A 22,809-nucleotide genomic window follows, 5' to 3' on the forward strand; every position below is an offset into this window, starting at 1 on the left:
TATTTTTCTTAATTATGCTGGAGGAGAGTTTGTGGCGTATTAGCTCAGGAATAAAGCTCCAGACAGTACTGATGGAGAAGAGCAAATGCAAGCATGCATTTCTGCTCTTGGTGGATAGTTGCAGAGTCTCTTTGTATGGAAACTAGCTTCCCAAGGGACTGCGGTTTGCGGAAGTCGGCGAGGCCAGGCCAGCTGCGTGCTTTTGTCAGCACAGTCTGTGTTCGATTTTATAGACTGTACTAAGCCACCGCGGGTCCCTAGAGAATCACTGAGCATGAATGAAGCCCCTTCCTGTAGCCACATGCAAGAAAGTGCTGGCACAGCTATCTCGTGCACAGTTAGAGAATTAGGTGTTTTTCATTCCAGACAATGATGCGAAGGTCACGAGAAATGAGCGGGATATTGCTACCAGTTATAACCAACCTCTTGCATTTTAAGTCACTTTCTCCATTTTACGTCAGGTTGTATAAGCTATGAATGGGAAATTTCGGTAGAGTTCCCCTGTATTAATGCGAATTTAGCGAAATCTCTGTGCTCTTTTTGAGAGAGGAGAGGACTGAAGATTTGAGAGCAGATTCCCAGACAGGGAAAGACAGATGGGTTCAGTTTCTGTCCAGTTTCACTTTCTGAATTTTCGAGTAAATTTCACTATTTTCATCTGCGCTATCCGATTTCTGAGTAGCTCGACATTTGCGTCATCGGCTACATCACTTGAATTACCTCATTGATTGTATTGTTTCATTTACCTTGAATCTGTTTACTTGGCAACTGCGAGTTGCACAAATTAGTAGAACACACAGCATTTTCCAAGTACCCTTCCCATTAGTTATGGGATGTTCTCCGAAGTGTTAGCGGTACATCCACTATGCATTTGAGCTTCTAGTGTGCCACACTTTCCTGTACATTTTACGAGAATTAATGTTCTTTCACTTTCAATCATTTTCACTGTGTTCATGTCGATCTTTGAATCAATATATCAATAGCGTTAAATGCAGACCTTTGCATTTCCAAACCTAACTGTCCCACAACTGGTACTGACAAGGTTACCCTAAAGTAATAAACATAATCAGTCATTTTGCAAGGGTGCAGCCTATATTGGCCGTGAACTGGAAGTGAAAGGCCCACATCAATCGCCACTTTGCATTTTTAAATACTTAGTTAAGGCAGAAATGACAAACAGATTCACTGATGTGAACAAATTTGCGGTTCATCGCGCTATGCTAACTGCGGTGGCTAATAGATAAGCAATGAGAATGTACTGCATTGCATTAAGTGCAAATGATTTTTGCCGACAGTGTTTCATGCCGGTTTTTACTCAGAGAGCCGATAGCGTTACTTAAACATCGATAGTTTATACATCCGATAGTATTTTTGAAAACTATAGATGTATCGATTAACTATAGATTGTTTTGTGCAGTTATATCAAATGAAAAATAGCTTTCTAAGAATTTTTATTGTTTAATACAGGACATGCAGATTTTGTTTTATAAAAAGTAAGGTATTTAAATCCTTGTCTTTTAGTCTGTTGTTTAAAATACAACATTAAAAGATATAAATAAAGTGTTTAAATTCTTCTCCTTTAGTCCGCTGCGTTTTTCAGTAATTATTTAGCCAGCCTTGGAGAAAACGCTCTCTGCAGATACTGAAATCGCTGGACACCACAAACATTTTGTAGCCATTATACGCAACATACTATTAAATTTTTAATAATATCCTAACACACAAGCCTGTTTGTCTATTATAAGTTTTTCAAAATATTGATGAAGGTTATTTATGGAATGACTGACTCGTGTAACGACATCGACGTGCGCTGTTGCTAATTGGACAAAAAAAATTTGGTCATCCGATTTGAAACTCTTAGACGTATCAATAGACGCATTAGCACTGCTCGTAGATGCTTCTGTTTCAGGTATTAGTCTTGTAGTAGATACGATGATAGCAGCATACTCTTTCTGTAGCACTCGTGCAGCGTTCTTTGCCTCTTGAAATGTCCTGAAAGAATTTTTTTAAACCTAGCGTCTAATAACGTCACAAGAATATTAACAGGCAATGTATTAAATGGTTTCACTCTTTCATTGACTGACTTAATCAAGGAATTCAGAACACTTCGTCCTTCATTAGTTGTTAAGGTGCCTTCCAAATCTGAAAACCTTCCAACAATACCTCGCATTAGAGGTACTCGTATAATTAAGGAAGCAGTAAGGTATGATTCCCCTGACACTGTTGTTGTTGCTACTTCAAAAGGTTCAAGAAGATTTATTATTTCTTGTAAAGCTAAGTAATTTTCTACTGTGAGCGTAGGCAGTGCTTTTGAACTCTCATTGATCACAATCTCAAGCTCACTTCGTACTTCCAAAATACTTTTGAGCGTGTGGCATGAGCTGTTCCATCGAGTCGGCACTTCTTGAATCAGTCTCAGTTCTTTTTTGTTTTCTCTTTTTTAACATTGCGAAGTTTACCACTGCCTAGTGTAGAGTTATGAAAGAAAATCATAATAGCCTTTGTTTTCAATAAAATTCCAGAAAATGTTTCTCCTTTAAAACAATCTTGTACTGTCAAGTTGATGAAGCAGGCAAAACAGAATGAACGTCCAACCCTTAAGATTTAGGAAGCTTTTCCACAAATTCAGCGTTGTCTGTAACCATTACTATTGTCTTATCACGAATATTTTATTCTAGTAAGATTCGATTGATGACCTGAAATAAATGTTATGTTAAAGTACCCTGACACTGTGGCCGAAATTTTGCACAATATTGTCAAAACGTCTTGTTATGTGAAAAATTACTTTCATATATACAAAAAAATAATTCTCATAAAAATGCGCCAATATATTACTTATCGATGTTACGTTGAGCTTCAGCGTCTTAGAAGCACGGGGAAAGCAGGAAGAGGAAGAAGAAGAAGAAGAAGAAGAAGAAGAAGTTCACCATAAGGAATAGGGATGCAAGAGGATAAATGTTTACTGGTCTGCCATGCAATGCTGCTACCTTAGGTGTGCATGCTTACTGATGAACTGCTGTAAATATGGTATAAACAGCACACGGGAACGACAAGATTGAAAGTGCGTTGAAGAGACTAAGAGTGGCTTCTTCACTTATTATGTTTTTTCTCAGTTGGGTTAACACTCAGTACAAAACAAAAGGGCCGTCACTCTACTGCAGTGCTACATCTGCTACATCGCTGAGATCGGCAACATTCGTGATGTTAGTGCAGTCGACATAAAGTGTGTAGCTTGCAGAAGTTTTGTTGGGTGTTTCGCCTTTCGTCGGGGGAAGGGCACAGAGCGGTATAAAGAACACAATATGGTATTAATGAAGGATAAGGAAAGGTTCGGCGAGAGACAGCAGTGCTGGCACCTTCACCCATCATACCGATGTATTCCTGTAATATATGCTCGTCGCTCTAACTTTGCACTTTACAGAAGCTGATTGACAGCGTTTTGTCGGCTTTAGTGTAATGGCGACACAATGGCTTCCATTACACAATAGATGAGAGTTTTCCATTAAGTTCCGATTCGGTTAGTACTGCCTATATTTACAACTTGATATGTTTAATTTTTTTGGCAAACATGCGCATTAGTGTTACCGCCATTTTCTCTATTCCTATACTTATGAGGTCAGTAAACATTTAAGTTTGGTTTTATCTGGAAATTCATACCTGATGTCTAAGGCATAAACAAATTTTTTCAAACCTTGATGGTCGGAACTTCTGTATGGCAGCATATCGACAGCAATTTTTTGTGAATAAAGAACCGAGTTCGTCTTTTACTATGAACTGGTCTCGTGCAACTGACTTCTGCTACAATAATTTTTTATGGAGCTTCACGCTTCTTTTGGTTGCACTTCTTGCTCTCGATCTAGCTCATATATTGATCCCTCACCTTTCAATTCTATTAATAATCCGTGGTCCTCCAGTTTTTCCGATGCTATGTTTTTTGTGGTCTCTTAAATTAGTCCTTGTCTCTGATCATGTTTATAATCTTTAATGCAGATGGTACGCTTTAGAGACTGACTGTGATCCCCACTTCCTTGAAAAAATTCCATACAGATGATTGATTTTTACGGTTCGTTTTCATAACAATAACAAATATCTCTAGTTACTCACCTCTCGGAACCGCGCGACTGCTACGGTCGCAGGTTCGAATCCTGCCTCGGGCGTGGATGTGTGTGATGTCCTTAGGTTAGTTAGGTTTAAGTAGTTCTAAGTTCTATGGGACTGATGACCACAGATGTTAAGTCCCATAGTGCTCAGAGCCATTTGAACCATTTTTACTCACCTCTTTCCAAAACAAAATACTCTTGGAAGCGCGGAATTTCCTCGGTCCTAAGAGACTATCGATGACGTGCGGAAACTACTGATCGTTCCATGTCAGCACCATTCGGAACACTTTCATGGCGACTGCACTCTTTGTCTCACTACTGCCAATGACAGCGATTCAACAGGTGTGGCACTACAGTTGCTTGACGAAGAATAATCCTGTCGTTGTGCGGCGTTCAAATAACGAAATGAGTGACGAAGAAGCCACTGTGTGCACATTAAGGCCACTTCCTACGATATTCCAAAGAGCTAGCAGCTTTAGAGGCAGCGTTCTCCCTCGTGACGCTCGAAAAATTATTAATGAGGTTGCAGAATGCTGTAAACTCGAAAAATAAAAAAATAAATAAAACTAATGGTGAGCTAATTCACCCGCTGCACATGTTTCAAACAAGGGGTTTCAGCATTAAAGGGAAAGAGCTTAAGAAATACCCACAGGATTTGGAGTTTTGCAAAAACATTCCCGGACACTGACCGTCAACTCTTCGCAAGAAGAGATTAGTTTTGTCTCCTATCCACTGAAACATTCGCATTTCGCGTGAATTACTTATGAAAATGCACTGCAGTACTGTGAAAGCAGATAGCATTCAATACAGCTGTATTTTTGATTATTATGTCTAGTCACGATACAAATAAAAAATTTGGCACTCGACGGCTCGTGCTTTTACCGTATTCAGTTTTGCGGGAGCTGGTGTGTCCTTGAAGGAACAAGCTCCGCTAATCGAACACAAAAAGGGCAACCAACATATGAATGATATTTGTGGTTCTAGAAAACTAGAAGTGACGCAGGGGCATTAGGAGTGCGTCAATGTCTTGTGTTTTCGAATCACTTTACACATTAACACGTACAAGTGAAAACACTTGTAAATACAATGAGGACTCAGAAACAGAAATGGACAGTAGCAGGTGTGTTTAATTAATAACGACAGTAATTGTATTTATTTTAAAATGTCTTACACAGTACAATCACAAACGCTTAACAAATCTTTAAAATATAATTTTTTTCCTCTACTAACTGCGTTGTCCCCCCCAACCATGGACCTTGCCGTTGGTGGGGAGGCTTGCGTGCCTCAGGGATACAGATCGCCGTACCGTAGGTGCAACCACAGCTGAGGGATATCTGTTGAGAGGCCAGACAAACGTGTGGTTCCTGAAGAGGGGCAGCAGCCTTTTCAGTAGTTGCAAGGGCAACAATCTGGATGATTGACTGATCTGGCCTTGTAACACTAACCAAAACGGCCTTGCTCTGCTGGTACTGCGAACGGCTGAAAGCAAGGGGAAACTACGGCCGTAATTTTTCCCGAGGGCATGCAGCTTTACTGTATGGTTAAATGATGATGGCATCCTCTTGGGTAAAATATTCCGGAGGTAAAATAGTCCCCCATTCGGATCTCCGGGCGGGGACTACTCAAGAGGATGTCTTATCAGGAGAAAGAAAACTGTCATTCTACAGATTGTAGCGTGGAATGTCAGATCCCTTAATCGGGCAGGTAGGTTAGAAAATTTAAAAAGGGAAATGGATAGGTTAAAGTTAGATATAGTGGGAATTACTGAAGTTCGGTGGCAGGAGGAACAAGACTTCTGGTCAGGTGACTATAGGGTTATAAACACAAAGTCAAATAGGGGTAATGCAGGAGTAGGTTTAATAATGAATAGGAAAATAGGAATTCGGGTAAGCTACTACAAACAGCATAGTGAACGCATTATTGTGGCCAAGATAGATACGAAGCCCACACCTACTACAGTAGTACAAGTTTATATGCCAACTAGCTCTGCAGATGATGAAGAAATTGAAGAAATGTATGATGAAATAAAAGAAATTATTCAGATAGTGAAGGGTGACGAAAATTTAATAGACATGGGTGACTGGAATTCGGTAGTAGGAAAAGGGAGAGAAGGGAACGTAGTAGGTGAATATGGATTGGGGCTAAGAAATGAAAGAGGAAGCCGCCTGGTAGAATTTTGCACGGAGCACAACTTAATCATAGCTAACACTTGGTTCAAGAATCATAAAAGAAGGCTGTATACATGGAAGAAGCCTGGAGATACTGACAGGTTTCAGATTGATTATATAATTGTAAGACGGAGATTTCGGAACCAGGTTTTAAATTGTAAGACATTTCCAGGGACAGATGTGGACTCTGACCACAATCTATTGCTTATGACCTGTAGATTAAAACTGAAGAATCTGCAAAAAAGTGGGAATTTAAGGAGATGGGACCTGGATAAACTGACTAAACCAGAGGTTGTACAGAGTTTCAGGGAGAGCATAAGGGAACAATTGACAGGAATGGGGCAAAGAAATACAGTAAAAGAAGAATGGGTAGCTTTGAGGGATGAAGTAGTGAAGGCAGCAGAGCTTCAAGTAGGTAAAAAGACGAGGGCTAGTAGAAATCCTTGGGTAACAGAAGAAATATTGAATTTAATTGATAAAAGGAGAAAATATAAAAATGCAGTAAATGAAGCAGGCAAAAAGGAATACAGACGTCTCAAAAATGCGATCGACAGGAAGAGCAAAATGGCTAAGCAGGGATGGCTAGAGGACAAATGTAAGGATGTAGAGGCTTATCTTATTAGGGGTAGGATAGATACTGCCTACAGGAAAATTAAAGAGACCTTTGGAGATAAGAGAACCACTTGCATGAACATCAAGAGCCCAGATGGAAACCCAGTTCTAAGCAAAGAAGGGAAAGCATAAAGGTGGAAGGTGTATATAGAGGGTCCACACAAGGGTGATGTGCTTGAGGACAATATTATGGAAATGGAAGAGGATGTAGATGAAGATGAAATAGGAGATACGATACTGCGTGATGAGTTTGACAGAACACTGAAAGACCTGAGTCCAAACAAGGCTCCCGGAGTAAACAACATTCCATTAGAACTACTGACGGCCTTAAGAGTGCCAGTCCTGGCAAAACTCTACCATCTGGTGAGCAAGATGTATGAAATAGGCGAAATACCCTCAGACTTCAAGAAGAATATAATAATTCCAATCCCAAAGAAAGCAGGTGTTGACAGATGTGAAAATTACCCAACTATCAGTTTAATAAGTCACAGCTGCAAAATACTAACGCGAATTCTTTACAGACGAATGGAAAAACTAGTAGAAGCCGACCTCGAGGTAGATCAGTTTGGATTCCGTAGAAATGTTGGAACACGTGAGGCAATACTGACCCTGCGACTTATCTTAGAAGCAAGATTAAGGAAGGGCAAACCTACGTTTCTAGCATTTGTAGACTTAGAGAAAGCTTTTGACATTGTTGACTGATATAATCTCTTTCAAATTTTGAAGGTGGCAGGGGTAAAATACAGGGAGCGAAAGGCTATTTACAATTTGTACAGAAACCAGATGGCAGTTATAAGAGTCGAGGGACATGAAAGGGAAGCCGTGGTTGGGAAGGGAGTGAGACAGGGTTGTAGTCTCTCCCCGATGCTATTCAATCTGTATATTGAACAAGCAGTGAAGGAAACAAAAGAAAAAATCGGAGTAGGTATTAAAATCCGTGGAGAAGAAATAAAAACTTTGAGGTTCGCCGATGACATTGTAATTCTGTCAGAGACAGCAAAGGACTTTGAAGAGCAGTGGAACGGAATGGATAGTGTCTTGAAAGGAGGATATAAGATGAACATCAACAAAAGCAAAACTAGGGTAATGGAATATAGTCTAATTAAGTCGGGTGATGCTGAGGGAATTAGATTAGGAAATGAGACACTTAAAGTAGTAAAGGAGTTTTGCTATTTGGGGAGCAAAATAACTGATGGTGGTCGAAGTAGAGAGGATATAAAATGTAGACAGGCAATGGTAAGGAAAGCGTTTCTGAAGAAGAGAAATTTGTTAACATCGAGTATAGATTTAAGTGTCAGGAAGTCATTTCTGAAAGTATTTGTATGGAGTATAACCATGTATGGAAGTGAAACATGGACGATAAATAATTTGGAGAAGAAGAGAATAGAAGCTTTTGAAATGGGGTGCTACAGAAGAATGCTGAAGATTAGATGGGTAGATCACATAACTAATGAGGATGTATTGAATAGGATTGGGGAGAAGAGAAGTTTGTGTCACAACTTGACTAGAAGAAGGGATCGGTTGGTAGGACATGTTCTGAGGCATTAAGGGCTCACCAATTTAGTATTGGAGGGCAGGATGGAGGGTAAAAATCTTAGAGGCAGACCAAGAGATGAGTACACTAAGCAGATTCAAAAGGATGTAGGTTGCGGTAGGTACTGGGAGATGAATGAGCTTGCACAGGATAGAGTAGCATGGAGAGCTGCATCAAACCAGTCTCAGGACTGAAGACCACAACAACAACAACAACAACTGCGTTGTATTTCAACAACCTTATATTTATATTTGCACTTCTTGTTACAAGTAAGTTAGCTCACACACTTGAAGATGACAATCTGTAAAATATGCATTCACGAATCCATGTTATTTACGTGTGTAGTTTTCACGATAAGCATCCGATCGGCACGAGATGCGCACGACCGTGAGTTGTCATCACTGGAAGACAAACAAGAAAATGCCGTCTCTCACGCCCTCCCTCCCCACAGCGACCACTCTATTAACAACTTAGCTTATAAACAACATAGATTGGTTAAGACGCCACCTTCTTTCAGTTGATTAAATATCGCCATACGATCTATTTTCCCTTTGCACTCCAAACGCCATGGAGGTAATTGGAACCGACAATTTTACAGGTGCGATTTACAAAAGAATTATATTATAAACGATAGGACTATCGATAGTTAAACCCGACTACCGATAGAGACGATAGTGCAGATACTATCGCTTAATCGATAGTTTATCGATGTTTAAGTAGCACTAGCAGCCGGTGGCGCGAAGCAATCAGTGCGTTAGCCCGAAGGTCGAATTTTATAATCTGCAGCACCCGAAGAAGTGCTGGCCCCACCAGTCCAGTCCCCAGCGGCAGGGCTTTGATGCGGCCCAACAGCAGGCGAGGTTTCCGGCAGAACACAGCAAGACAAGCACAATATCTCCCCAAAATGAATAACACTGGGAGACGCTGTTTCCCCTTCTGCCGTGTCGTCCTGGACTCATGAAAGTGTTGCAAGTGACATTTGCAGCAAGGGATGTACCTCCGCAAATTATCGACTAAATATGTTCTGGACGCGGGACAGAGATGCAGTATGTGTCCATTTAGACGCTGTCACCAAGGAGACTTCTGGATAGTTTTCGGATGAGCAGTGACTCCCACAGTCGACCGCAATTGGTCAGATCGATGTGACGTAAGCAGTGTTCCCCGCGCACTCACCGTTGAGCAAAAGTAGCGTTCATACGTTAAAAACTTGTTGCAATGTTTCGGTTGGACAGCCGGAGCAGCGGGGCAGCTAGCCGCACTAGATTTTGGTAGAAATGAGACACTCGGGTTTAAGCGTGTGCCCGATTAGGGCGCAGTACTCAGTAGCGGGTGATGAGGAGAAATTGCGGAACGGTTTTGCATTTACCCGGATCTCTGGACAATTTCTCAGAATTGTTTCATGTACGCTCGCCGTTATGGTTGCAGCGATATCACACCTGGTCGGCTTAACAGCACGACAAGAACAGTTGGATGGGGACCTTGTAGTGGAGCTGAAGAGCATAATACGTAACACACGCCACTCCGGGTGCAGCACTATCAGCCTTGCAGTATATAGAAGTTAAACGGGTGGCCATTGATCCACTGAGAATCGCAGCACATTCTCTCATTCTTTCTGTGATTAGGTACTGATGGAAACAATATGACTCAGAATCTTGTGACTTCGTTCAGTTAAGGAGCAGTGCCAATCTGCATTGCTCGTTTTTATAGTTGTACAATCGTGTTACACTCCTTTCTCTTCATTAAGATATTAATCTGTCCACACTTAAGAGGCATCACCTCGTTAATACGATTTACGACTCTTGTAAATCCTCTATTGATATAAATCTGATTATCTTTCCTGTTATTTCAGACTACATAAACTAAAGCGCCAAAGAAACTGGTATACTTGCCTAATATCGTCTGGCCCCACGCGAGCATGCAGAAGTGCAGAAACACGACATGGCATGGATTCGACAAAAGTCTGATGGGTGCTGGAATGAACTAACACGATGAGAGCAGGGCTGCCCATAGATCCGCAAGAGTACGATGGGGTGGAGACCTCTTCTGAACAGCACTTTGCGAGGCATCCCAGATGTTCTCAATAATGTTCGAGTTTGGGGAGTTTGGTAGCCAGCGGAAGTTTTTAAACTCAGAAAAGTGTTCCCTGAGTCACTCTGTAGCAATTCTGGTCGAATGAGATGTCTCATTGTCCTGCTGGAATTGTCCAAGTCATTAGAAATGCACAAGGGACATGAATGGATGCAGGTGATCCGACAGGATTCTTACGTACGTGTCATCATTCACCGTATCTAGACGTATCATGGGTCCCGTATCACTCCAACTGCACGCACTCCGCACCATTACAGAGCCTCTACCAGTTTGAACAGTCCCCTGCTGACATGCAGGGTCCATGTGTATTCATGAGGTTGTCTCCATAGCCGTACACGTCCATCCGCTAGATAAAACTGAAACGAGACTTGTCCAACCAGGCTACATGTTTCCAGTCAACAGACGAATGTCGCTGCTGACGGGCACAAGCGAGGCGTAAAGCTTTGTGTCGTGCAGTCGTAAAGGGTACATGAGTGGGTCTTCAGCTCCGAAAACCCATATCGATGATGTTTCGTTGAATGGTTTGCACGCTGACTCTTGTTGATGGCCCAGCATTGAAATCTGCACTTCTGTTTCGTTGAACGATTCTCTTCAGTAGTCGTTGGTCTCGTTCTTGCAGGATCTTTTTCCGATGTCGGGGACCTGATGTTTTGCCGGATTCCTGATATTCACGGCACACTCGTGAAATGGTCGCACGGGGAAATCCTTACTTCATCGCCACCTCGGAGATGTTGAGTCCCATCGCTCGTGCGCCGATTATAACACCTCGTTCAAACTCACTGCCATTGTAGCAGTAGTAACCGGTCTAACAACTGCGCCGCACGCATTTGTCTTTCATAGGCGTTGCCGACCGCAGCGCCTTATTTTGCCTTTATACATACCTCTGTATTGAAATACGTATGCCTATATAAGTTTGATTGGCACTTCAGTGTATATTGATGCACCAACCCTATACTGCAACCTAGTTAAAAATTTTGGTGGGGTTAACTTGATGTTAATAATTTACGTGCATAACAACTTTCTATGAGGCAAGAGACCTCACCCAGTCCGATTCCTCAACAGAGGCCTGGATTGCATAGTCTAGTGTCAATAAGCGCAGAAGAATCGCATTGGAGAAATTGTAATAGAATAACGAGTTCAGTATATAGTTAATTGCCTTATCGCCTCAAGATAGCAAAGGAGAACTCGGAAGTCGCTTTCCAATTTGCACATGTAATTCGTTATCTCAATGTGAATGTGTTTCCATTGCAAAACGTGTGTGTAGACTTTTATGACATTCAGACTTATTGGCAGAAATTGAAATTAGTTAGTTCAATTGACGTGTAACGAGCGTTGCACTGGCTCGTAAAGAATCTCAGTTTTGAGTTTGTAAATTTGTAGTTATATAGCTCACACCATTGCCGAACTCCAGCACAACACGAGGCACAAACATTTTAAGGAGAACTCCACATGAACTTGTTGCTGCCATCTGAAAAGCTGATTTTATGAAGTGATGCTGTACCAATGAAATTGTGCTTTAGATATACATTTACAGCGTTTGAAATATTAGGCATTATCTGTCATTACATACGCATGAACTTAAAAGTCAACTTATCCCGTACTAGAACCACATCTCAACCAGCACTTCTATATAAAATTTTGGGCTGAGATGCTAGTGGCCACCGCACTTAGACATAAGCATTATTGAACCTGACAATGAATGTTGGTACAGAAGTTTTAACTTTTGATAAGTGAATTTTAAAAATAATTAATCATTTAGTTTTTATCTTATGTAGACTGATAATGTGTAAGTAAATGCCCTCATTCTTATGAGAAATATTCATAATTGTAGCTCTGAAGGTGGCCATAGCGGAAGCTTTATAGATGAAGAAACAGGCACATATTAAGAGCTCTAAATGGCTTTATTCCTAAAGAAGTTTACAATTTCTCAAGAGTGTTCATAAATATTTTCATATTACTATCGAATTTCTGATGGTAGAATCGAAACTTTGCCAGTGCCTAGAGAGATAATAGCTTAAAAGAACAATGTTTTATTATATTATTGATTATACATATGATATTGAATGTTTATATATTATATGCGTTGTCACTTTCGTTCGAGACAACCACATCCTAGACAACGATATTAGTCAATGCATACTAGCTTTGCAGATAAGTGAATGGAATGATGTGCGGGACTTCAATAAATTATACAGTCAGTGCGAGTAAATAAGAGTATTAGTCATATTGTAGATGGCTGTATGATTGTAAACATAGAAACCAATAAGAAAACAATAAATATAACGAAATCTTTATCACTATTTGCTGTTTTCAGGAATATTGAAGTATAATGGTTGATAAAGAACTTAGGAGGACAGTGAATCGCAGTAACTGTGCCTCTATTTTGCGGTTTCTTCTATTTTCGCTCTATTAAGTGCAATCCACTGTGACAGGAGCTGTCCGTGGGACGCATCTGATATTGATGCCGTGGACGGGTTTGCCAGTGATGAAGACTGCGATCTCCTCCAGCTCCTCCCTGGTGCTGGCGGGGATGATGCGAAACTGCCGCATGACAGTGGCGACCACAGTCTTCATTACCAGCATGGCGAAGCGCGCTCCCACGCAGAGGCGCGAACCGGCGCCGAATGGCAGATAGCTGTAAGGGGGCAGAGCATTGGTGCCGCCACCCTCCAGGAAGCGGCCAGGGTCGAACTTGTCGGGGTCCGGGTAGATCGCCGGCTGGCGGTGCAGCAGGTTCAGGAAGACGAAGACGACGCTGCCGCGAGGCGCCACGTACCGCCCGTCGCTCAGTGGGATGTCTTCCGACGCGAACACCGGTGCGACTGGTACCGCGGGAAACAACCGCAGTGACTCCTGTGGCAGAAACCAGGGAATCACATCATTTGAATGTGAATAATGTGGGGATGTTTCGTGGTGGTAGAGGGATTACCCGTTAACATTAGTTTAACGTTCCTAGGATATTCCCGAGTGGTTTCCCTGTACAGCAATAATTCGAGGAGGCTCCTTCCATGTAAATATATGCTGAGGAAACAATATTATATGTACACTGATTGGTTCGACGTGGGGATCTGTAATTCCTTTGTATGGATATTACTGCTGTCACCATAATCCCCTCTAAATACGTAGATTCCGAATTGAAATACATGAGATCCCCCCTTCCTTGATATCACCTGCAGGTAGAATGTTAACAACGATAGAAAACACAGTAAACTTTACACACTTGACGGCAAAGAACACTCTTCCACAAGCTCAAGATCTGCCCATCCTCTTCCGTAAGAGAAGGGACTGAAAAAAGAGATTAAATGTCAATAAGTTTCTTCAATATAGGGTGCCATAGCCACAAATTTATTAAAAGACTACCATTATTTGATTATCTTCTTAATTGTAGACAGCCAGTCCGCGCTCGCGTGCGCGCGATCGCATCTCTCTCTCTCTCTCTGTCTGTCTGTCTGTCTCTCTCTCTCTCTCTCTCTCTCTCTCTCTCTCTCTCTCTCTGTGTGTGTGTGTGTGTGTGTGTGTGTGTGTGTTTGTTTGTGTATGTCCAGTTCTGAACGGCAGCAGCCGCCTGTCTCTCATGTGTCTTGTCAACTTGTGAACTTTTGGGTGACAACTGCCTGCAGCCGGAGAGAAACAGTACAATAGGTACTAAAATGATTTGAAGCAATGTAAATACGACAAAGCGATCCTAATCTTTATTCAGCAGAAGTCTTCTCCTTCTCGTTCAATGACAGGAGACGAAATTGCAGTTCAGATCATCTGTTTGTTAGTTGGTTTTCATCCACTTGTGATTGTAATTTGGCGATTGTTGCGCACCAGGCCACAAACGTTTCTGGGAAAGGGGGAGTTCGGGAGGGGGAGGGGGTAAAGAAACACCAATCTCCATTGGAGGGAGGAGGACGTATGGAAGGGGATAACACAGGGCATCCCTCAATAACATCTTGAGCAATTTCTATAAAATTTTGTTTATACATGTCTCATTTATTGTATGAATATTTGTATAAAAATACTCGGGGTAGAATACCACTACCACCACCAGGGTTGGTGTGCTGATGAGAAGCAGTGATTTGTAAATATTTCGATGAACCCCGATATTAGTACCGAATCCTTGGTTTTCGGGGACGCTAGCCAGTTTCGATAAATTTGCACTTCCTACAAGTGGCGATGTGGGTCGAATTGGTATGTACAAGAGAGTGACATGCACTGAACAGCTAAAACATAATGACATCTACCTAATAGTCGGTATGTCAACCTTTGGCACGGGTAACAGCGGCGGAGCGTCGTGGCATGGAAGCAATGAAGCCTTGGTAAGTCGCTGGAGGGAGCTGGGACTACATCTGCACACGCAAGTCGCTGAACTCTCATATTCCGCGGAGGGAGGCGATGAGCTTTGACCCCAAGTTCAATCACATTCCAGATGTGTTCGATGGGGTTCAGATCTGGTGATTTGGGGGATCACCACATCAACTGGAACTCACCACTGTGTTCCTCGAACCAGTCTATAACACTCTTGGGCTTGTGACATGGCGCATTATCTTGCTGAAAAATGCAACTGCAGTCAGAAAACACGATCGTTATGAAGGGATGTACAGTCGTGCTCAAAAGTATCGGAAGGACCTGTATTGCATTTCACCTGATTCGCATGCAACCTGGGTAACGCAGCTGTCTAGCAGGTCCTCTAATCGCTCCTCGGTACAGTCGTTTGACTATTGAAAATGGTTCCAACAAGTCACCACTAGAAAACACTGCTCAGTATCGCTATAACTCAAGATGTAAAGAAATACCACCATACTACAAATATCAGGGAACACCTTATCACAGAAATGACTGTCCTTAAGGCTTGAAAGCTCACGTTTATTACAATAAATGACATACCTTAAATCTTACCACTCTCATTATTAAGTCAGATAGGTAATGCACTTAGTAAGTTCGTCATATTCATGATTTCCTCTTCAAAGTAACATACCGTACTTACTATTTAACACAAAATGACATTAAAAATTTAAGTTATTCACGAGCAGCTAGTTGAGAATTTGTATGAACTTCAAATGACACGACGAACCGTCTCGTTCTGCATATGGATTCAAATCGAGGTCATGTAGACTAAGCAAAGATTTCGTAACTGACGGAAACTAACTGTCATTCTTGACTAGGCATGCAGAGAGTGATATTCTTCAATTTTAGACATTAACAGTTAGCAAATATCAACTTTAAATTACATAACGTAAACATTTTTAATGGACGCAAATTCCTACGCAACATCTATTGTCCCTGTTAACGAACTACGAGAGATGTTAAATATTGCTTCTTCACAAGTGACTTACTTGAAATGCCGTGAGGTAAAGCTCTGTGTTGGACAGGAATTCGAACCTAGAACCTAATCGGATTGTTATCGAAGCACAATAAACTGTGACATATCGGATTTTCTCGGCAGTAGCTAGATGTTTTAACTGAAATGACGAGACGAAACATTAATTTTTTCCTTTCCAGGACTCCAACCCGGCACCTATCGCTGTTATCTTCTAGAGAAAACGAACATTAAATATGGGTTTGTTACACCAACAGCGACATGTGAGAGTGTTTGAACTAGAAATAATATGACGAAGAGTTCAGTGCTGACTGGAAATCGAACCCCACACATATCGTTGTTGACTACACACAAAGAGACGTCAGCTACCGAATTTTTCTCCACCAGCAGCTTGGAATAACATCGTTGAGCTTACAGTGATCTCGCAAATAGTTTTATCACTGGGAGTCAAAAACGTCAGATATCGTTAGTGTTGACAACGAATGAAAATACATAAAAAATGGTTCAAATGGCTCTGAGCACTATGGGATTTAACTTCAGAGGTCATCAGTCCCCTAGAACTTAGAACTACTTAAACCTAACTAACCTAAGGACATCATACACATCCATGCCCGAGGCAGAAAAATACATTAAAAATCAAAATTATTATCCACCAGCAGATAGGTGTTCTCATGCTAGTGCTTGATAATACAGAATGAAAACTTTAGTGCCGGGCCAGTAGTCGCACCCCATTCACGCAAAATATGTGGAGATGTTGAGGAATCTGCAGTTTTGAACAAACAACAAATTATAGTCAAGCTGTATTGTCACGAAGGGATCCAATTCCGCTTTAAGGGCGGTCTGAGTTGCATTCACAGTTCAGAACCAATTTTATCGACATACAGAAGCTCAAATAAAATATGGAATAAGTGTCCTGTGATCCTACATAGCGTTTGTTTCGTCTCTAGAAATAAATAACTAGTATAAGAAAGGTTACTGGTGATAGGGTTTCTACATCTTGCCACTCCTGACTTTATTGTGGTTCAACCTAACATCTACTTGGTAGAGGAGGAATATCATGTTTACTGTGAATTTCAGACCACAATGCCATTATACCTTCTTCACTTGGCGTAGCCAGAAGAGAATAGAATCTGTCTCTCCCTATCAAAAATCAGCAGCAGAAGTTGGAATCGAACTCAGACCATAAGTATATGTACCTGACATCCATCCAATAGACCACCAAATACTCTGCTCTGTGACTCATTTTTCTATCATAACTCCGTTGTGCCACACTGAATGAGAATTCTGACACACAGGTTCCCTGTAGTGGTTTGCAGCATGTTCACTAAAATTATTTACTTGGGTGACCGAATCGCCATAAACTAGCTGCCTCGGCTACCCAGTGCATACATTCGACTCTATTCTGTAATCACCGAAATAAAATCACGTAACTGCCACCTACACAGAACCACCAACAGTGTCAGATGCAGAAATTTAAATAGGAAGTGTTCCTTTCCACTTGAGCTGCTCTTTTGCGCTATCTGTTTGTTGAAAACGTCGTGCATTGCAAAAGAAAATCTGTAACTGTCTGTCTCTCATAAGTCTAGATCCAGCCATATGCATTATCTCATAGCCCTGTGGAATGCGGAAGTTCTGGAGGAATTGTTGTCGACTTCTATAGCTGCTGTAGCTATGTGTCCTTCAGACCAATCGCGAACAATTGTGACCTGGTGTCATGGCACATTATCGTCCATAAAAGTACCATCGTTGTTTGTGAACAAGAAATCTATGGATGGCAGCAAACGGTCTCATTTTATTCAGCTGCCTTAGGCCTTTAACGCCAAATTTCGGCGCTCTGTCCTTACGGAAACGATCGTCGAACGTCCCATAACGATTTCTACGTTGATGTCATGCAGCGTTGCTTGTCTGTTGGAACGCCAACTCAAGACAGAGCACTGTTCTCGGTCGTTAAGTGAAGGTCGTCAGCCGCTGTGTTGTCCGTGGGGAGAGGCAATGCCGAGAATTTGGTATTCTCGGCACACTCTTGACGCTATGGATCTGGAATATGTAATTCCCTAACGATTTCCGAAATGGAATGTTCCATGTGTGTAGCTCACAGTCTAATTCTCGTCGCGTGACCATAATCACACCGGCAGCCTATTCACTTGAGTCACCAGAGTAAAAATGACAGCGCCGCCAATCCACTGCCACCATCTGTGTACGTGTGTATCGATATCCTACGACTTTTTTGTCGCCTCAGCGTATTGTTGCTTTAGGAGATAGTTATATCATTAACGATCTTTTATTATTAAGCTGTTATTCAGTTATCTGTTTAATAAGAGACGTCATTCCTGATACGGGTTCCTGCTATTGAGAAAGAGAAAGCGGATGAGTGATGGTGGAGTGACAGAAATGAGTTTCTTTCTTTTGGGCATAAGTGTTTCTGCTTTGTTGTTCAGACAAGACCGTTGAGGTAGAAAAGAGATGTGTGGGGCTAAATATGCTGATAATTCCTTAGAGCAGACGAAGTATATTGAAATCTCTCCGGTTGTCCTCATGTAGCTAAGATAACTGTACCTAAGATGGTGATACATGATCAGAAAACCGAACGTCACAGATTCATCATACGGATTCGAACATCACCAGTTCCAAACTCCGTGAGTCTTACTGAGAAAGACATTGCAGGACAACATTGCTGTTATCAACAAGTGGAAGTACAACTTCCTTTTTTCATGTCAAAATGGAATACCTTGTAGGATGTGGAGATCTGATGTCTTGTTCCACACTGTAACTGTGTGTTCAGCCCAGTATGGTTTTTCATGTATTACACTATGCAACGTGATTTTTGATGTCTGCGTAGTTTTCACTGTTCTAGATGTACTTTTTTTTGTTGGTGTTCGATCTGCCGTTATTTTTTTTCTATCAGGTACTGTTTTTCCATAAATTAAGTGAACTAATTTTTCATTTAAACCTAAGTTCCACAGAGAGAAATTTTATTGCAAGTAAGGGAAACTTTATATTAGTAAGATTAAGTAGTAGGCCGCACTTGTCATACTCATCAGACTCCTAGGCTGAAACATTAGGTCATTCTAGACGTGCTATAGTGTTGTGAGGTGGTGAAATTTGTGCTGTTAAATGTAGTTTTTCAGTTTCTTAGAAATGAGTTCTCACAAGGTATTCTCTTACTTTTTGGTACCTCCTTAACTGAAAAGCAAAAACAGAAAATTAATAGTTTGGTGAAAAATTTCTACTACTCATACTTTGGTGATCAAGACAAAAGGTGAGCATCGCACAAGATACGCCGTACATGTGTTGAGAGTCTGAGACCATAGAATAATAGGAAGAGAAAAATCAATGCCTATTGCATTTCCCGTGCTTTAGAGTTATCCAGAAGATCATATATATGATTGTTATATTTATGTAGTTAACGTTGAAGACCGTAATGCAAAAAGTAAGAAGGATATAAAATATTCTAACATTTTACAGCTTTACTACCAGTTACGCATAGGGAACCTCTCCCTAATTTAGTTCCATCTACCATACTCGAAGATTTGCAACAGGAGAGTAGCTCAGATAATGAATGCGCTGATGCAGATGACAGCAATCCGGAAGAATATTCTACATCAGAATTATTTAGTCGAGACGAACTAAACGAATTAACTCTTGACTTCAGTTTGGCAAAGATGCCACAGAATTTCTTGGGTCTCGGCTGAGGGTAAAATCATTTTCTACTGCTTGGAGTATCATCCTCTTGGTACAGGAACAGAGAAAGCGAATAAATTATTTAAAGGAGAAGGTTGTGCGTTTTTTTTTGTGACATTGAGGGTTTTGCTGAATTTCTCCAAAATCACTTTGATCCAAGTCAGCGGAGGTAGTTTGTAGACACGTCAAAACATATCCTACAATTGTAGTTTTGCATAATGGAAATTCGTTTGGCTCATTCCTTATTGTCCCTTGAATACACCTCGAGGAGATGTATGGAAATCTCAAAGTTGTGTTGAAATAGGTGAACTATGAAAAACGTGGGGATTTGAAACAAGTTGGTATGCTGACTGGTCAACAGTCCAGCTATACAGATATCCCGTGTTTCATTTGTGAGTGAAACAGCCGAGCCAAATACAAGCATCAAAAGACAGTTAACTAGTCCTAAACATAAAACCCCCAACCTGATTCACAGAATATTATAAAAGAACCATCTGTTCAGCCAAGCAAGACGTTATTATTTGCTCTTCACATGGATTGATGAAACAGTCCACTTCTTAAGGATGGTGACTGTTTCTTGTAGTTGGTAACAAGATTTCCAGAAGTACATTTTGAGAAACTTAAAGACACGATCATTGTCGACCACGGATCAGAAATTTAAAGAAAGATACTTTGTTTGAAAGTACGATAAATCCAGTGGAGAAACGAGCTTGAGTTTCATTTAAAGAAACAGTGGCCAACTTTTTGGGCAGCAACAAATATCCATATTATGAAATCATGGTTAGCACGGTGTTGCAGCGTTTCATGAAATCAGAGGCTAAGTCCGCGCCAATCGCGACATGGGACAAATAAACTGACCAGCTCGCTAATTCTCTAAGTCCGGCCATCTGCACAGTCTGGCAACACTGTAGACTGCGGCACTTCCTGGAGGAAGGCTTGTCCCATGATAGAGGAAACGTATACTGTTTATGCCCGTGGTCTAGCGGTTGTGGGTTGAGACCAGATGGCGCAGAAGATTTTTATAGCGTCTTCTGTCGGAATGCTGAAGGCGTGAAATTAGTGGTAGCGAAGATTCAATCTATTTCACTTTCTGACGCACCGATAACTAAATTTCATCCAGTAACCATTTTGCGGCAGATTTCTCGCAGACTGTCGTCCTCGGGACTCCGTATGCGGCAAAGCTCCGGGATCCATTTGCTGGCTACCGGCAGCAGCCGTAGCGACAGAGGCGGCACTGGACTCCCCCCTTCTCTATCGAAAGCGCCTGCTACCGCTCATCGCTTTCCATAATTTAAAACGCTTTATTATTATTAAATGTTGCTCCACAGAAAATTTCTACGATTTCCATTCGCACTCGAAAGCAACGAAGATTACTGTATTACATTAATCGGCAAGACATGAGTATGGCCCGAAATTAATTTTATAGACTGGGACGAAATTAAACCACCTCACTACTTTCGATGAATTTATAAATGTTTCATACCTCGTTTCTTTTTATTTCAAAGTCATTTAGTTGTGCAACATTTGGCCAATATTCGGATGTTTTCGTCAAGGCAGAGTGAGCGTCTGTGGTGTAAAGTGTATTACAGTTTTTGTTTCATTCTTATGGTAAGTCTATGCGATAGACTGTGTGAATACCTTGCAATGCATGCTCTGTAGCAGTGCAGGAATACTGCAAATTGGGAGTTCCATGTATGGATTCATGAAATATTTAACGTTGATGTGTGGACCCAGCGGCCAGATTCCAGTTTTGGAGGAACCATTGATAGCATTTTGTAAGGTCATAGTTGTGACACGTGACTCTCCTAACAGCTGAGCAGTTTTTATTTAGTATTGCTCTGAGGGTTTTCTCGAAGCCATTTGTCAGTTGTTTGGTTGTAACAAGCTTCAAGCTGCTTAAAAATGCAACATCTAGTGGCCATAGCTTATGAGTTGTGTATGAGCTCAGGCAGTAGATTATTAGATCAATATCTCTAGCTAAGGTAACAGCAGGCTACGCATCTAGCAGTATTGATGTATTATTAGATCAAATCAATTGTTAAAACAAGCATGTCGACTGTTATCCGTAAGGGTACTTGTACAATATATAAGAAAAGCGGTGGTACACTTTATAAGACGACGCAATACTACATTTTAAACTCACTAATTTTTTTGCAGAGAGTCTAGTGTCATTTTAAACGTCACTATGCTGCATTGTCAGTGAGGAAGTATGCCTGTTTGCTATATAAATTATAAACCGGCTTAAAATATCTGTAAGAGTTCACAGGATAAGCTTCACAAATAAATTTTTAGTTCCTCAGAGCACAAAATCATTTTGAACCATTTTACTGCAAAATTATCAATGACCTGCCGAACTAGTCATCAACAACTACTGTAGTTACTGCCTAACGCACGTTCCGCCCAACACGAGGCACCACCATGCAGGTGGCTTTCTACATATGGTACAATTTAAAAGGCGATACAGTTTATAAGACTTTATCGTAGATGATTCACAACGTGACTTCCTACACATTCCCCATCTTAAACATCACCATTCATTTAAAACTATGCAATAGTCCAACGGCTGACAATTTTTTAGATGTAATTCTGGACACCGCAAGCGCTGCTTACCTTTATAACAGCCTCAGTGACCTTTAGCTGAGTGAGATCACTTTCGGTAACCGGTCTCAGGTAGTCTTCCCCAGTACCGAAGATTTCGTCTACTTCCTTTTGAATTGCGTCTTGCCACTCTGGGCACAGACCCAGCAGTGCAAATATACAGCTCATTGCTGTTGCAGTGGTGTCAGTACCCGCCAGTCCGAATGTTCGTACCTGTTGAAACGGGAAGATGACATACGAAGAAATGTTCCTTACTGGTAAAGAGCGTTAGTACTCGGTGGCTATAATTAATGTACAACTACTCATGGAAATCCAGTCTAGAATTTAATTATCGTATGTCAGCGAAATTTGGTAGATTTGCTAAGGCGTTAATGAAGAACTGATTTCACTCAGGAAAACATTAGTTGCAAATGTGGCCACTAGGTGCAAATCTGGCGCTATACACTGTATGATATCCACGCTGTCATTTGACAAGCCATGCTACGGTCGCAGGTTCGAATCCTGCCTCGGGCATGGATGTGTCTGATGTCCTTAGGTTAGTTAGGTTTAAGTAGTTCTAAGTTCTAGGGGACTGATGACCACAGCAGTTAAGTCCCATAGTGCTCAGAGCCATTTGAACCATTTGACAAGCCACAACACGAGTGAACTGTATGGCTATCGAGAGGACAGAGTGTACGCTGTTAATGAAACTGCTTTTTGTGAATGGCATCAATTACAGTGCCG

The 22,809-nt window shown here is 41.3% G+C and overlaps 1 protein-coding gene across 2 annotated transcripts in view; it reads right to left on the bottom strand.

The window, feature by feature from the left end:
* Positions 1-12,384: 12,384 nt before the first annotated feature.
* LOC124789523 (cytochrome P450 4d2-like) overlaps positions 12,385-22,809 on the bottom strand; it is a 106,097-nt gene continuing 95,672 nt past the window's right edge. For both annotated transcript variants that reach the window (XM_047256911.1, XM_047256912.1), the window contains exons 6-7: positions 22,099-22,299; positions 12,385-13,355 (exon numbers count right to left, since the gene is read on the bottom strand). In XM_047256911.1, coding sequence (XP_047112867.1) covers positions 12,912-13,355; positions 22,099-22,299 — 645 coding nt within the window. In that variant the 3' untranslated portion in view covers positions 12,385-12,911. The remainder of the gene's footprint in view (positions 13,356-22,098; positions 22,300-22,809) is intronic.

Source organism: Schistocerca piceifrons, chromosome 3 (genome assembly GCF_021461385.2).
Source record: "Schistocerca piceifrons isolate TAMUIC-IGC-003096 chromosome 3, iqSchPice1.1, whole genome shotgun sequence".
In the NCBI taxonomy this organism is placed as follows: Eukaryota; Metazoa; Arthropoda; class Insecta; order Orthoptera; family Acrididae; genus Schistocerca; species Schistocerca piceifrons.